At 38.7% G+C, this 15,771-nt stretch overlaps 1 protein-coding gene across 2 annotated transcripts in view; it reads left to right on the top strand.

The window, feature by feature from the left end:
- NUBP2 (NUBP iron-sulfur cluster assembly factor 2, cytosolic) overlaps positions 1-15,771 on the top strand; it is a 667,929-nt gene that overhangs the window by 375,923 nt on the left and 276,235 nt on the right. For both annotated transcript variants that reach the window (XM_053694649.1, XM_053694651.1), the window contains exon 4: positions 4,976-5,130. In XM_053694649.1, the coding sequence (XP_053550624.1) occupies positions 4,976-5,130 (155 nt within the window). The remainder of the gene's footprint in view (positions 1-4,975; positions 5,131-15,771) is intronic.

Genomic DNA, 15,771 nt, shown 5'->3' on the forward strand with positions numbered 1-15,771 from the left:
TTCACATTTAGCAGAATTTCATACGAATTGACTTGTGTCATTTCTTCAAGAACATGGTTGGAGGATCAATTTACCAAAGAGTTCATTGATTCCTCAGACAAAGGTAACCTTTTTAGGTTTCCAAATAGATTCAGTGTCCATGACTTTGTCTCTGACGGACAAGAGACGTCTGAAATTGGTTTCAGCTTGTCGAAACCTTCAGTCTCAACCATTCCCTTCGGTAGCCTTATGCATGGAAATTCTAGGTCTTATGACTGCTGCATCGGACGCGATTCCCTTTGCTCGTTTTCACATGCGACCTCTTCAGCTTTGTATGCTGAACCAGTGGTGCAGGGATTATACAAAGATATCACAGTTAATATCTTTAAATCCGATTGTACGACACTCTGACGTGGTGGACAGATCACCATCGTTTAGTTCAAGGGGCTTCTTTTGTTCTTCCAACCTGGACTGTGATCTCAACAGATGCGAGTCTGACAGGTTGGGGAGCTGTATGGGGGTCTCTGACAGCGCAGGGGGTTTGGGAATCTCGGGAGGCGAGATTACCTATCAACATTTTGGAACTCCGTGCGATTTTCAGAGCTCTTCAGTCGTGGCCTCTTCTGAAGAGAGAATCGTTCATTTGTTTTCAGACGAACAATGTCACAACCGTGGCATATGTCAATCATCAAGGGGGGACTCACAGTCCTCTGGCTATGAAAGAAGTATCTCCGATACTTGCTTGGGCGGAATCCAGCTCCTGTCTAATTTCTGCGGTTCACATCCCAGGTGTAGACAATTGGGAAGCGGATTATCTCAGTCGCCAGGCGTTACATCCGGGCGAATGGTCTCTTCACCCAGAGGTGTTTCTTCAGATTGTTCAAATCTGGGGTCTTCCAGAAATAGATCTGATGGCTTCTCATCTAAACAAGAAACTTCCCAGGTATCTGTCCAGATCCAGGGATCCTCAGGCGGAGGCAGTGGATGCGTTGTCACTTCCTTGGAAGTATCATCCTGCTTATATCTTTCCGCCTCTAGTTCTTCTTCCAAGAGTGATCTCCAAGATTCTAAAGGAGCGTTCGTTTGTTCTGCTGGTTGCTCCAGCATGGCCTCACAGGTTTTGGTATGCGGATCTTGTTCGAATGGCTACTTGCCAACCTTGGACTCTTCCGTTCAGACCAGACCTTCTATCTCTAGGCCCTTTTTTCCATCAGGATCTCAAATCATTAAATTTGAAGGTATGGAGATTGAACGCTTGATTCTCAGTCATAGAGGTTTCTCTGACTCTGTAATTAATACTATGTTACAGGCTCGTAAATCTGTGTCTAGGAAGATATATTATCGAGTCTGGAAGACTTACATTTCTTGGTGCTCTTCTCATCATTTTTCCTGGCATTCGTTTAGAATTCCTAGAATTTTACAATTTCTTCAGGATGGTCTGGATAAAGGTTTGTCTCCAAGTTCTTTGAAAGGACACATTTCTGCTCTTTCTGTATTGTTTCACAGAAAGATTGCTAATCTTCCTGATATTCATTGTTTTGTACAGGCTTTGGTTCGTATCAAACCTGTCATTAAGTCAATCTCTCCTCCTTTGAGTTTGAATTTGGTTCTGGGGGCTTTACAAGCTCCTCCGTTTGAACCTATGCATTCTCTGGACATTAAATTACTTTCTTGGAAAGTCCTGTTCCTTTTGGCCATCTCTTCTGCTAGAAGAGTTTCTGAATTATCTGCTCTTTCTTGTGAATCTCCTTTTCTGATTTTTCATCAGGATAATGCGGTGTTGCGAACTTCATTTAAATTTTTACCTAAAGTTGTGAACTCTAACAACATTAGTAGAGAAATTGTGGTTCCTTCATTGTGTCTTAATCCTAAGAATTCTAAGGAAAGATTGTTGCATTCTTTGGATGTAGTTAGAGCTTTGAAATATTATGTTGAAGCTACTAAAGATTTCCGAAAGACTTCTAGTCTATTTGTTATCTTTTCCGGTTCCAGGAAAGGTCAGAAGGCCTCTGCCATTTCTTTGGCATCTTGGTTAAAATCTTTGATTCATCATGCTTATGTCGAGTCGGGTAAAACTCTGCCTCAAAGGATTACAGCTCATTCTACTAGGTCAGTTTCTACTTCCTGGGCGTTTAGGAATGAAGCTTCGGTTGATCAGATTTGCAAAGCAGCCACTTGGTCTTCTTTGCATACTTTCATATATGCTTATATTCTTTCATATTAGCAAGAGTCCATGAGGCCCACCCTTTTTGTGGTGGTTATGATTTTTTTGTTTAAAGCACAATTATTCCAATTCTTTATTTTTTATGTTTTCGCACTTTTTTCTTATCACCCCACTTCTTGGCTATTCGTTAAACTGATTTGTGGGTGTGGTGAGGGGTGTATTTATAGGAATTTTGAGGTTTGGGAAACTTTGTCCCTCCTGGTAGGAATGTATATCCCATACGTCACTAGCTCATGGACTCTTGCTAATATGAAAGAAATGAATTTATCAGGTAAGTTCTTACATAAATTATGTTTTTTCCTCACAGTGGTCCTACATTGCCCGTATATGCAACTTCCCGGAAATATCAAAATATTGATTAGCATTTATAATGTTGTCAAAGCGTGGCAGCAACTTTGCTCTCGACTAAAGATTAATTTTCACTTATCCGCTTTTCTTCCAATTAGAGGTAACCCGGAGTTTCACCCGGGGCTCCAGTACACAATATTTAATAGCTGGGCTAGTAAGGGCCTAACCTCGATAATACAATTTTTAGATGAGGGGTTTGGGATGCGTACCTTTGAGAGTTTTGCTGCAGAGTATAACTTGTCTAATAAATCTTTCTATGCATACCTCCAAATTCGTCATTTCATACAGGAAAAGATGCAGTGGGGGCCTTGGTCGGAGAAATATGGTAGAGTTGGTGATTATATTAACTTATATAGTCAGGGGAACCACTCAATTTCGCTACTATATAAAATCTTGCTCGCAAAACAAGGTCAGTTAAATATGGAGCAGTGTTTATCATACTCGACTAAACATTTTGATGAAATTGATGGTGATATAATCAGCAAAGGTATCAAATGGGTCAGTGATGCTCTCCTTCCTTCCTCCCGAAAGGAATCCCACCTAAAGCTTCTTAATAACGCATACATTTCACCGAAAAGACTCACTCGCTGGTCATCAGAACAAGGCCACTGCTATAAATGTCAATTTCCTGCAGCGGATTTACTTCATTGTTTCTGGTATTGCCCAAAAATAAAACAGTTATTGCAAAAAGTAAACTATTGGTTAAATAATAGTACAATGGAGCATCTTTTCTTTTTTTTTTTTGAACCAAGAACCATATTTTTCTTGACATCGGACACAGCATCCCATAACTTAGTTAATACTATTATTTTATTAGTACGAAATCTGATTTTGAAAAATTGGAAAAATAGCAAACCTCCCCCCTTCAACTTATTCACTCAAGCAGTCAAAACACAGATTATGTTTGAGCAACATAACATATGTAGTACATGTGATAAGCAAACACAATGTTATTTCAATAAATGGTTGAAAATTATAAAGACCTATCCTCTTCCCACACAATACATACTTACAAAATCACTTCAGAAATCTGTATATTTTGAAGGCCTAATCTTGCTTGAAATATTTCCAGTATCTTGGTACTAACAAGCTATTTAAAAAGGAGAAAAAAAAAAGATTTCAATTGGAGAACGGGGAGATGGAGTAGGGATAATATTTTTTTTATTTTTTTTTACCGCCCCCTCTCGTCTCGGACTGATACAGTAATATGCGAGTAAGTTGACTGTAGACGGATTGATAGTTGGTTTTGTTTTTTTTCTTTTCTTCTTTCTTTATTAATTAATTTTTAGTTATTCATTTAATTATTATATGACTAAACCGGATGAATTACCTTTACTCTGAAACACAAATGTAAAAGATGAATAATAATTAATGTAGATCTATGTTCACCAGGTATGGTAATTTTTAAGATAAATTTGTAACATACTTTTTTTGGAAAAAAGGAAGTGTTTCTCTGTTGGTGTTTCCCAACTGATTTCTTTGTTTGTTTTTAGCTTTTTTTTTTTTTTTTTTTTCCTTGATGTTGAACTGTTTTTTTTTCTTTTTTTTCCTTTTTTTTTTTTAGGATATAATTATAAAAAATTGTGTCAGCAATGTAATATGAACATATATATGTTTACCATTACTGTTAAACCTGAAGGTATATATAACCTTTTTTATTTATTCTGTATATTTTCTGTAAACTTGTACTTTTTTCTTTATTGCTGACTTCAAAAGAAAAAAAATGTCAGCAGTCAAAACAATTATTCATCATTCCATTGGGATCTAGAGAAAGTCATTAATCAGCTAAGGTGTTTTCTCCTGGATATTTTGTTGAATCTCAAAGGCTCATCATCTTCAGCAACTGGCAGTTCCAGTTGGTATTAAGGCACATTCGACTTGTGCTGTGGAAATATCTTGGGCACTGAAAAATAAGGCATTTATTGAAGAAATGTGTCATATTATGGTTTGGAAGAATTTCTGTACCTTCATTTCACATTACTAATTGGATATGGCTCAGTCAACCTCAGCAAAAATGTGGGTGATTAAATACTTAATTCTGTAATTTCTCAATAAATAGTCTATATTTGCAGTTATTGCTGGTGTCTTGTCCAACCCAAACAACAACAATCAAACTAGAAAATATAAAAGCTATCTCTATTCACTGAAGTTGGGGCATTTCTGATGCACTTTAGCTTCATAAAGGGAAATTAGGTAAAAAAAAACTTTGGGAACAGGTATAAATGATTGCAGCATTTATACAGCATCTATTTTTGGAAGTAATACATTTAATTGTATATCCCATTACTGAAGTGCTCAGTAAAGCTGTAGCATATCTAAATTGGTTTAAATTCAGCTATTTATGGGAATATACTTTTGAGAAATGTAGCTCTGATAGCTTGTTTGTGTGCTACGGATTATTAACTTTCTCTTTTCTCTTCCTAGCTATGATAAAGCAGTTTATCAGTGACGTAGCTTGGGGAGAATTGGATTTTCTCATCGTTGACACTCCCCCAGGAACATCAGATGAGCACATCTCCATTATGGATGTTCTGAGGCCCTTCTCATCCCTGGGTGCAATCCTAATCACTACTCCACAGGTTCTATTCTTTGTATTTATAACACTATTAATGCTTAAAGGGACATTAAACCATAAATAAATGCTAGGTAGAATGATGCATTCAAAGAAAAGATTAGTTTGAGAATTACATGTAGGTGTATTTTTTTTTAAAGTTTAATTAGCTGTTTAAATATTGACAAAACAAGTGTAAAGTTTTAGCATCTGTAAAACAATAGGAGCTGCCATGTTGTAACTTAGATTATCATTTTCTGCTGTGGCCAATTAGAGACGGTTATAAATAGGTCACTAGAGTGTGCAGGCAATGGCTGTGTGGAATATGTGTTCTACACTTACATTTCTAAAAGGAACTGAAAAGCTTCAATTTCAGAATGGAATTACAGAAAAGGGGGACAAAATAAATAATGAAAGTATGTTGCTGAGGTTTATATATATATATATATATATATATATATATATATATATATATATATATATATATATACTGGAGGAATAGAGCACTCCCACTCGCTTCAGAATATAGTACCAGGTTGCAGAACTGCTATATACAAGAATCCAATAATTGTACTCTCTGGATTTGAATCAGCAACCTTTAATGTGTATTAAAGATCAAAACCACAAAATGTCCACAGCACCTCTTGTGTCAAATATCTTTATTCAGACATTATAAAAAGCGATGTTTCGGGGGTTGTCCCCTTAGTCATGCTATACATCGCAATACGTGAAAACACAGATTTTGAAATTTAGTTTTTTGCGCCAGTCAATCTCCTGTTGTACACTGGCTCCCTTAAGTGGTCATCTTTTTCATTCACATGTTAAACTGTGTTGCAAATTAAAAACATTATTTTTAACAAGATATTAATCAGCAATATATTTAATGTTTACGCACAAACAGAGGTATATTGGATCTATTTTAGAAATAATATACCTAGGAAATTGATAAAAAAAAAATAATCTATCAAATACCACCTTTTTTATTTACTAACTCCTGGAAACAGAATTTAAATGTTGGAAATATGTTTAAAAATTCAATATATCTATCTTGAGCCAAAACGCTTAGAGAAAACCTTTAGAAACAACCTTTTAGAAAAACATTTAGATAATTTTGAACAAACTATTTAGAAAAAACTTTTTAGAAAAAACAGGCTAGGTAAAAGTCTTTGTTTAGGCCCTTCGGGGTCAATGTATCAAGTTTGTGGATCCACCACATTTCTTTTTGTTTTAACAAATTCTCTCTGTCCATGCCTGGATGTTTTGATGTGGTCAATGACCTGCCATCTTAGCTGGCTTATGCCATTTCCTTTTTCCAGAAAGTGCTTGGACGGGGGGGCCTCTAAGTTTTTACACCTTATGTTAGAGCAGTGCTAGCTCATGCGGTCCCTAACATTGCGTGTGATCTCTCCTAAATATACAAGGGAACATGGGCATTTGATAAGGTATACCACATGGGAAGTTTCACAGGTATAAAACCCTTTGATGTTAAACGTCTTACCGCTATGTGGATGGAAAAAATTTGGGCCTTTGATGATTGAACTGCAACTCATGCAATTCAAACATGGGTAGCTACCGCTCTGTCTAGTGCCAATAAGTGTCTGTTTAGATTCCCTACCAGGTCCTACATATGTTTTTATTAAATGGTCCTTGATATTTCTGACCCTCCTAAATGCCATAAGTGGGGGATCCTTAAATAGAGCTACCTGTTGATTACACTCTCTCAAGATGTGCCAATTCTTACGTATAATCTTAGAGACTTTTTCACTGAGGGGGGCTATACTGGGACATTAAGGGGATACCCTCTATCTAGAATTTTTTTTTGTCATCTCCTTCATCCTTGTTTCACAATTTGTTTCTCTACTAACAATTCTCTTTACTCTGAGTTGGATCTTAGGCAATGAATTCTAGAGTGGAAGCTGTTGTACTGTAAATAGTGTGTTTTTGTCTGTATCTTTTGTGTATAAATCAAATCTGAGTGTATTTCCACTCTTATAAACCCTTGTGTCCAAAAATGTAACTGTCTCCTCACTATAGGATAGTTAAACTGTAACCCCCTAACCATCGAATTAAGGTCATTAACAAAGCCCATTAGGGTTCCAATGTCGCCCCCCCCCCCACACGCCAAACATGTCGTCAATGTAGCGCCACCACACTGCTCCATGTTTTCTAAATGGCTTATGTTCATATACTATTCTCTCTTCAAACTCATTCATGAAGAGGTTGGTGTATGATGGGGCTACATTGGAACCCATGTCCATCCCTTTTATCTGCATATATCACTCATCTTGGAATAGGAAGTAATTCCAATAAAGAATTAACCTGTGCAGCTGTTCGATAAACTCACTCTGAGCTAAAGAATACCTGCTGCACACCATGAGGATCTTTTTAATTATAGCAATACCTGTTTCATGCTTTATGGAGGTATAAAGGCTTTTAAGATCCATGGTGAACAGCAAGTATCTATCAGAAGGAAATTCCAACTATCCAGCTTTCTATAAAAAATTATTGGTATCTTTCAAATAGCTAGACATTTTAGCTACTTCGGGCTGTGGCAATGTTGGTATATACTGAGTCCACACTCGAGACAATAGGTCTCCCTGGGAGCTTTTTGATGTCTTTATGGACTTTGGGGACAGTGTAGAAAATGGGGTTTCGTGGGGCGGTTACATATAAATACTCAGCCAATTTTTTATCTATGATCTCTTTGTCCAATGCCGATTTCAGTATGGATTGTATCTCTTTCTGAATCTTAAAAAGAGGATTAGCATTGATTTTTATATAAGTCTTGGAGTCCCTAAGCTGTGTCTTTTTCTAGAAAGGGTCCTAAGCTGTGTCTTTTTTTAGAGGAAGCTGGACACCCAGGTATGGCATGGACAGGGAAAAATTGTTGAAACAAAAAGAAATGTGGTGGATCCACAAACTTGATACATTGACCCCAAAGTGCCTAAACAAAGACTTTGACCTAGCCTGTTTTTTCTAAATAGTTTGTTCAAAATTCTCTAAATGCTTTTCTAAAAGATTGTTTCGAAAAGTTTTCTCTTAAGCGTTTTGACTCAAGGTAGCCTATTGAATATTTAAACATATTACCAACATTTAAATTCTGTTTCCAGGAGTTAGTAAATATAAATGGTGGTATTTGATAGATTAGTTTTTTATCAATTCCCTAGGTATATTATTTAGAGAATATGGTAGAACCTTTGATTATTTTATTTTTTTCTAAAATAGATCCAATATACCTCTGTTTGTGTTTAAACATTAAATATAGTGCTGATTAATACCTTGTAGATTTAACTAAATGAGAAAGTGATATATAATTCTGTAAAGTTACAAGATGTTTTTAATTTGCAACAGTTTAACATGTGAATGAAAAAGATGACCACTAGAGGGAGCCAGTGTACAACAGGAGATTGACTGGCGCAAAACCTAAAGTTCAAAATCTGTTTTCATGTAATTGCAATGTATAGCATGACTAAGGGGCAACCCCTGAAATGTCACTTTTTATAATGTCTGAATAAAGATATTTGACACAAGGTGCTGTGTACATTTCGTGGTTTTGATCTTGACTACAGGGGCAAGGCAGTGACCCTAGTTTACACAAGCACCAACACAGCAGTGCTGGCCCATATCACCGTTTTGTAATGTGTATTAAAGGTTGCTGTGATTCAAATCCAGAGAGTGCAATTATTGGATTCTTGTGTGTGTATGTATGTGTGTGTATATATATATATATATATATATATATATATATATATATATATATATATATATATATATATATATATAAATATATATATATATATATAAATATATATATATATATAAATGGATAATCCCCAGAAAAGAGGACACTCGAGGCTGAAAAATCATCCACGGCTGGTTCAACAGGTTTATTGAAGCAAGGTGCTAGTACATAAGGTGAGAGCAAAGCCTTAACACCTGACGAGTTTCACGCATGCATACATGCGCTTCATCAGAGGTGATGTGTTCAAGGTGTGAGATGGCCTATATGCAACAAAAGGCCAATCCTGTTCTTTGTTTAATCAAAGACTTCTACCTACACCTGTAGGTGAAGTAACAGAGTAATTTGTTGCAAATAGGTCACTCATACTATTTCATTAACTTCCATGTATAAGACAACATAGTGTACAGTCATACATGTATATAGCACTAGTACACTTGTCAATATATTAGAATATTAATTCTTAGCCTATATGAAAGAAATTCTAAATAAACGATTAATAAAAAATAATAAAGAATTAAAAAAAGCTAACAATTTACATATAAAAATAATAAAGACTAAATGAAACAATAATATGTATTGACAGCTTAGAGAAGACTGGTGTTTTTTCAGAGAAGCAAGTATATAAATAGCAATATGAGTTATAATGAACCAGTCATTATCAGTGCATATATGAAAAATCCACCAGTCTAGATTTAGAATAGCAAAATCATTACATTAACATAGACAAAACAATATAGTAATATAAATGTAAAATAACAATGAAGTTTCTACAGAAAATAAAAATACATAATGAAAACATAAATATAATGTTAAAAACACCTAGTTGATTTAGGATGTGCTGTATTAATTTTTATTTTTTAATTTCTAATCTACATAAGATGGTAAAATCTAGAGATTTTATGAGATCCTAAAAAGCGGGACTATAATATTGATGGAGAATACAATTCATGAAAAATAAGTATGAAAATTATTTTATATACCCTGTTCCACCTTAAAGGGACATAATACTCATATGCTAAATCACTTGAAACTGATGCAGTATAACTGTAAAAAGCTGACAGGAAAATATCACCTGAGCATCTCTATGTAAAAAAAGGAAGATATTTTACCTCACAATCTCCTCAGCTCAGCAGAGTAAGTTCTGTGTAAAAAGTTATACTCAGCTGCTCCCAGCTGCAGGTAAAAAAATTAAAAAAAAAATGAAGAAATGAACAGCAGCCAATCAGCATCAGCAGTGCTGAGGTCATGAACTCTTACTGTGATCTCATGAGATTTGACTTAACTCTCATGAGATTTCATAGTAAGCTTCCTTTACCTGATTGGTGAAATAATATGAGAGTGCACGATGCTCATCCCTTCAGATGTCCCAGGACAGACACACTAAAATGCTGCTTAGAAATCCTTTACAATGGGAGGTGGCTACTGAGGAACTTTTGAGGTAAAATATCTTTCTTTTTTACATAGAGATGTTCAGGTGATATTTTCTAATCAGCTTTTTACAGCTATGCTGCATCACTTTCAAGTGTTTAAACATTTGGGTATTATGGCCCTTTAATCCAAATATTAAACTGGAAATATATCACTCAACAAACAAGTCAACATCCATCCTTTTGTTAATTCCTTCTGGAGCTCTAGTATGTAACTTTATGATCCAGAAGATCTCTTTTTCTTTCATGTAATTAGCAAGAGTCCATGAGCTAGTGACGTATGGGATATACATTCCTACCAGGAGGGGCAAAGTTTCCCAAACCTCAAAATGCCTATAAATACACCCCTCACCACACCCACAAATCAGTTTTATAAACTTTGCCTCCTATGGAGGTGGTGAAGTAAGTTTGTGCTAGATTCTACGTTGATATGCGCTCCGCAGCAGGTTGGAGCCTGGTTTTCCTCTCAGCGTGCAGTGAATGTCAGAGGGATGTGAGGAGAGTATTGCCTATTTGAATTCAATGATCTCCTTCTACGGGGTCTATTTCATAGGTTCTCTGTTATCGGTCGTAGAGATTCATCTCTTACCTCCCTTTTCAGATCGACGATATACTCTTATTTATATACCATTACCTCTGCTGATTTTCGTTTCAGTACTGGTTTGGCTTTCTACATCATGAAGATGAGTGTCCTGGGGTAAGTAAATCTTATTTCTCCAACATAGGTGTGTCCGGTCCACGGCGTCATCCTTACTTGTGGGATATTCTCTTCCCCAACAGGAAATGGCAAAGAGCCCAGCAAAGCTGGTCACATGATCCCTCCTAGGCTCCGCCTACCCCAGTCATTCTCTTTGCCGTTGTACAGGCAACATCTCCACGGAGATGGCTTAGAGTTTTTTAGTGTTTAACTGTAGTTTTTCATTATTCAATCAAGAGTTTGTTATTTTCAAATAGTGCTGGTACGTACTATTTACTCAGAAACAGAAAAGAGATGAAGAATTCTGTTTGTATGAGGAAAATGATTTTAGCAACCGTAACTAAAATCCATGGCTGTTCCACACAGGACTGTTGAGAGCAATTAACTTCAGTTGGGGGAACAGTTTGCAGTCCCTTGCTGCTTGAGGTATGACACATTCTAACAAGACGATGTAATGCTGGAAGCTGTCATTTTCCCTATGGGATCCGGTAAGCCATGTTTATTACGATTGTAAATAAGGGCTTCACAAGGGCTTATTTAAACTGTAGACTTTTTCTGGGCTAAATCGATTGATTATTAACACATATTTAGCCTTGAGGAATCATTTTATCTGGGTATTTTGATATAATAATATCGGCAGGCACTGTTTTAGACACCTTATTCTTTAGGGGCTTTCCCAAAGCATAGGCAGAGTCTCATTTTCGCGCCGGTGTTGCGCACTTGTTTTTGAGAGGCATGGCATGCAGTCGCATGTGAGAGGAGCTCTGATACTTATAAAAGACTTCTGAAGGCGTCATTTGGTATCGTATTCCCCTTTGGGTGTGGTTGGGTCTCAGCAAAGCAGATACCAGGGACTGTAAAGGGGTTTAAAGCTTAAAACGGCTCCGGTTCCGTTATTTTAAGGGTTAAAGCTTCCAAAATTGGTGTGCAATATTTTCAAGGCTTTAAGACGCTGTGGTGAAAATTTGGTGAATTTTGAACAATTCCTTCATGTTTTTTCGCAATTGCAGTAATAAAGTGTGTTCAGTTTAAAATTTAAAGTGACAGTAACGGTTTTATTTTAAAACGTTTTTTGTACTTTCTGATCAAGTTTATGCCTGTTTAACATGTCTGAACTACCAGATAGACTGTGTTCTGAATGTGGGGAAGCCAGAATTCCTATTCATTTAAATAAATGTGATTTATGTGATAATGACAATGATGCCCAAGATGATTCCTCAAGTGAGGGGAGTAAGCATGGTACTGCATCATTCCCTCCTTCGTCTACACGAGTCTTGCCCACTCAGGAGGCCCCTAGTACATCTAGCGCGCCAATACTCCTTACTATGCAACAATTAACGGCTGTAATGGATAATTCTGTCAAAAACATTTTAGCCAAAATGAACCCTTGTCAGCGTAAGCGTGGCTGCTCTGTTTTAGTTACTGAAGAGCATGACGACGCTGATATTAATATCTCTGAAGGGCCCCTAACCCAATCCGAGGGGGCCAGGGAGGTTTTGTCTGAGGGAGAAATTACTGATTTAGGGAACATTTCTCAGCAGGCTGAATCTGATGTGATTACATTTAAATTTAAATTGGAACATCTCCGCATTTTGCTTAAGGAGGTATTATCCACTCTGGATGATTGTGAAAATTTAGTCATCCCAGAGAAACTATGTAAAATGGACAAGTTCCTAGAGGTGCCGAAGCTCCCAGAAGCTTTTCCTATACCCAAGCGGGTGGCGGACATTGTTAATAAAGAATGGGAAAGGCCCGGTATTCCTTTCGTCCCTCCCCCCCATATTTAAAAAATTGTTTCCTATGGTCGACCCCAGAAAGGACTTATGGCAGTCAGTCCCCAAGGTCGAGGGAGCGGTTTCTACTTTAAACAAACGCACCACTATTCCCATAGAGGATAGTTGTGCTTTCAAAGATCCTATGGATAAAAAATTAGAAGGTTTGCTTAAAAAGATGTTTGTTCAGCAGGGTTACCTTCTACAACCCATTTCATGCATTGTCCCTGTCACTACTGCCGCATATTTCTGGTTTGATGAACTGCTTAAGGTGCTCGATAGTGACTCTCCTCCTTATGAGGAGATTATGGACAGAATCAATGCTCTCAAATTGGCTAATTCTTTCACTCTAGACGCCTCTTTGCAATTGGCTAAGTTAGCGGCTAAGAACTCTGGGTTTGCTATTGTGGCGCGCAGAGCGCTTTGGTTGAAATCTTGGTCGGCTGATGCGTCTTCCAAGAACAAGCTACTAAACATTCCTTTCAAGGGGAAAACGTTGTTTGGTCCTGACTTGAAAGAGATTATCTCTGATATCACTGGGGGTAAGGGCCACGCCCTTCCTCAGGATCGGCCTTTCAAGGCAAAAAATAGACCTAATTTTCGTCCCTTTCGTAAAAACGGACCAGCCCAAGGTGCTACGTCCTCTAAGCAAGAGGGTAATACTTCTCAGGCCAAGCCAGCTTGGAGACCAATGCAAGGCTGGAACAAGGGAAAGCAGGCCAAGAAACCTGCCACTGCTACCAAGACAGCATGAAATATTGGCCCCCGATCCGGGACCGGATCTGGTGGGGGGCAGACTCTCTCTCTTCGCTCAGGCTTGGGCAAGAGATGTTCTGGATCCTTGGGCGCTAGAAATAGTCTCCCAGGGTTATCTTCTGGAATTCAAGGGACTTCCCCCAAGGGGGAGGTTCCACAGGTCGCAGTTGTCTTCAGACCACATAAAAAGACAGGCGTTCTTACATTGTGTAGAAGACCTGTTAAAAATGGGAGTGATTCATCCTGTTCCATTAAGAGAACAAGGGATGGGGTTCTACTCCAATCTGTTCATAGTTCCCAAAAAAGAGGGAACGTTCAGACCAATCCTAGATCTCAAGATCTTAAACAAATTTCTCAAGGTCCCATCGTTCAAGATGGAAACCATTCGAACTATCCTTCCTTCCATCCAGGAAGGTCAATTCATGACCACGGTGGATTTAAAGGATGCGTATCTACATATTCCTATCCACAAGGAACATCATCGGTTCCTAAGGTTTGCATTCCTGGACAAACATTACCAGTTCGTGGCGCTTCCTTTCGGATTAGCCACTGCTCCAAGGATTTTCACAAAGGTACTAGGGTCCCTTCTAGCGGTGCTAAGACCAAGGGGCATTGCAGTAGTACCTTACCTGGACGACATTCTGATTCAAGCGTCGTCCCTTCCTCAAGCAAAGGCTCACACGGACATTGTCCTGGCCTTTCTCAGATCTCACGGCTGGAAAGTGAACGTGGAAAAGAGTTCTCTATCCCCGTCAACAAGGGTTCCCTTCTTGGGAACAATTATAGACTCCTTAGAAATGAGGATCTTTCTAACAGAGGCCAGAAAAACAAAGCTTCTGGACTCTTGTCGGATACTTCATTCCGTTCCTCTTCCTTCCATAGCTCAGTGCATGGAAGTGATCGGGTTGATGGTGGAGGCGATGGACATAGTTCCTTTTGCGCGCATTCATCTAAGACCATTACAACTGTGCATGCTCAGTCAGTGGAATGGGGACTATACAGACTTGTCTCCGAAGATACAAGTAAATCAGAGGACCAGAGACTCACTCCGTTGGTGGCTGTCCCTGGACAATCTGTCTCAAGGGATGATGTTCCACAGACCAGAGTGGGTCATTGTCACGACCGACGCCAGTCTGATAGGCTGGGGCGCGGTCTGGGGATCCCTGAAAGCTCAGGGTCTTTGGTCTCGGGAAGAATCTCTTCTACCGATAAATATTCTGGAACTGAGAGCGATATTCAATGCTCTCCAGGCCTGGCCCCAGCTTGCGAGGACCAGGTTCATACGGTTTCAATCAGACAACATGACGACTGTTGCGTACATCAACCATCAGGGGGGAACAAGGAGTTCCCTAGCGATGGAAGAAGTAACCAAAATTATTCTTTGGGCGGAGTCTCACTCCTGCCACCTGTCTGCTATCCACATCCCAGGAGTGGAAAATTGGGAAGCGGATTTTCTGAGTCGGCAGACATTGCATCCGGGGGAGTGGGAACTCCATCCGGAAATCTTTGCCCAAGTCACTCACCTGTGGGGCATTCCAGACATGGATCTGATGGCCTCTCGTCAGAACTTCAAAGTTCCTTGCTACGGGGCCAGATCCAGGGATCCCAAGGCGGCTCTAGTGGATGCACTAGTAGCACCTTGGACCTTCAAACTAGCTTATGTGTTCCCGCCATTTCCTCTCATCCCCAGGCTGATAGCCAGGATCAAGCAGGAGAGGGCGTCGGTGATCTTGATAGCTCCTGCGTGGCCACGCAGGACTTGGTATGCAGATCTGGTGAATATGTCATCGGCTCCACCTTGGAAGCTACCTTTGAGACGAGACCTTCTTGTTCAGGGTCCGTTCGAACATCCGAATCTGGTTTCACTCCAGCTGACTGCTTGGAGATTGAACGCTTGATTTTATCGAAGCGAGGATTCTCAGATTCTGTTATCGATACTCTTGTTCAGGCCAGAAAGCCTGTGACTAGAAAGATTTACCACAAAATTTGGAAAAAATATATCTGTTGGTGTGAATCTAAAGGATTCCCTTGGGACAAGGTTAAGATTCCTAGGATTCTATCCTTCCTTCAAGAAGGATTGGAAAAAGGATTATCTGCAAGTTCCCTGAAGGGACAGATTTCTGCCTTGTCGGTATTACTTCACAAAAAGCTGGCAGCTGTGCCAGATGTTCAAGCCTTTGTTCAGGCTCTGGTTAGAATCAAGCCTGTTTACAAACCTTTGACTCCTCCTTGGAGTCTCAATTTAGTTCTTTCAGTTCTTCAGGGGGTTCCGTTT

This window comes from Bombina bombina, chromosome 11 (assembly GCF_027579735.1).
Source record: "Bombina bombina isolate aBomBom1 chromosome 11, aBomBom1.pri, whole genome shotgun sequence".
Classification (NCBI taxonomy): Eukaryota; Metazoa; Chordata; class Amphibia; order Anura; family Bombinatoridae; genus Bombina; species Bombina bombina.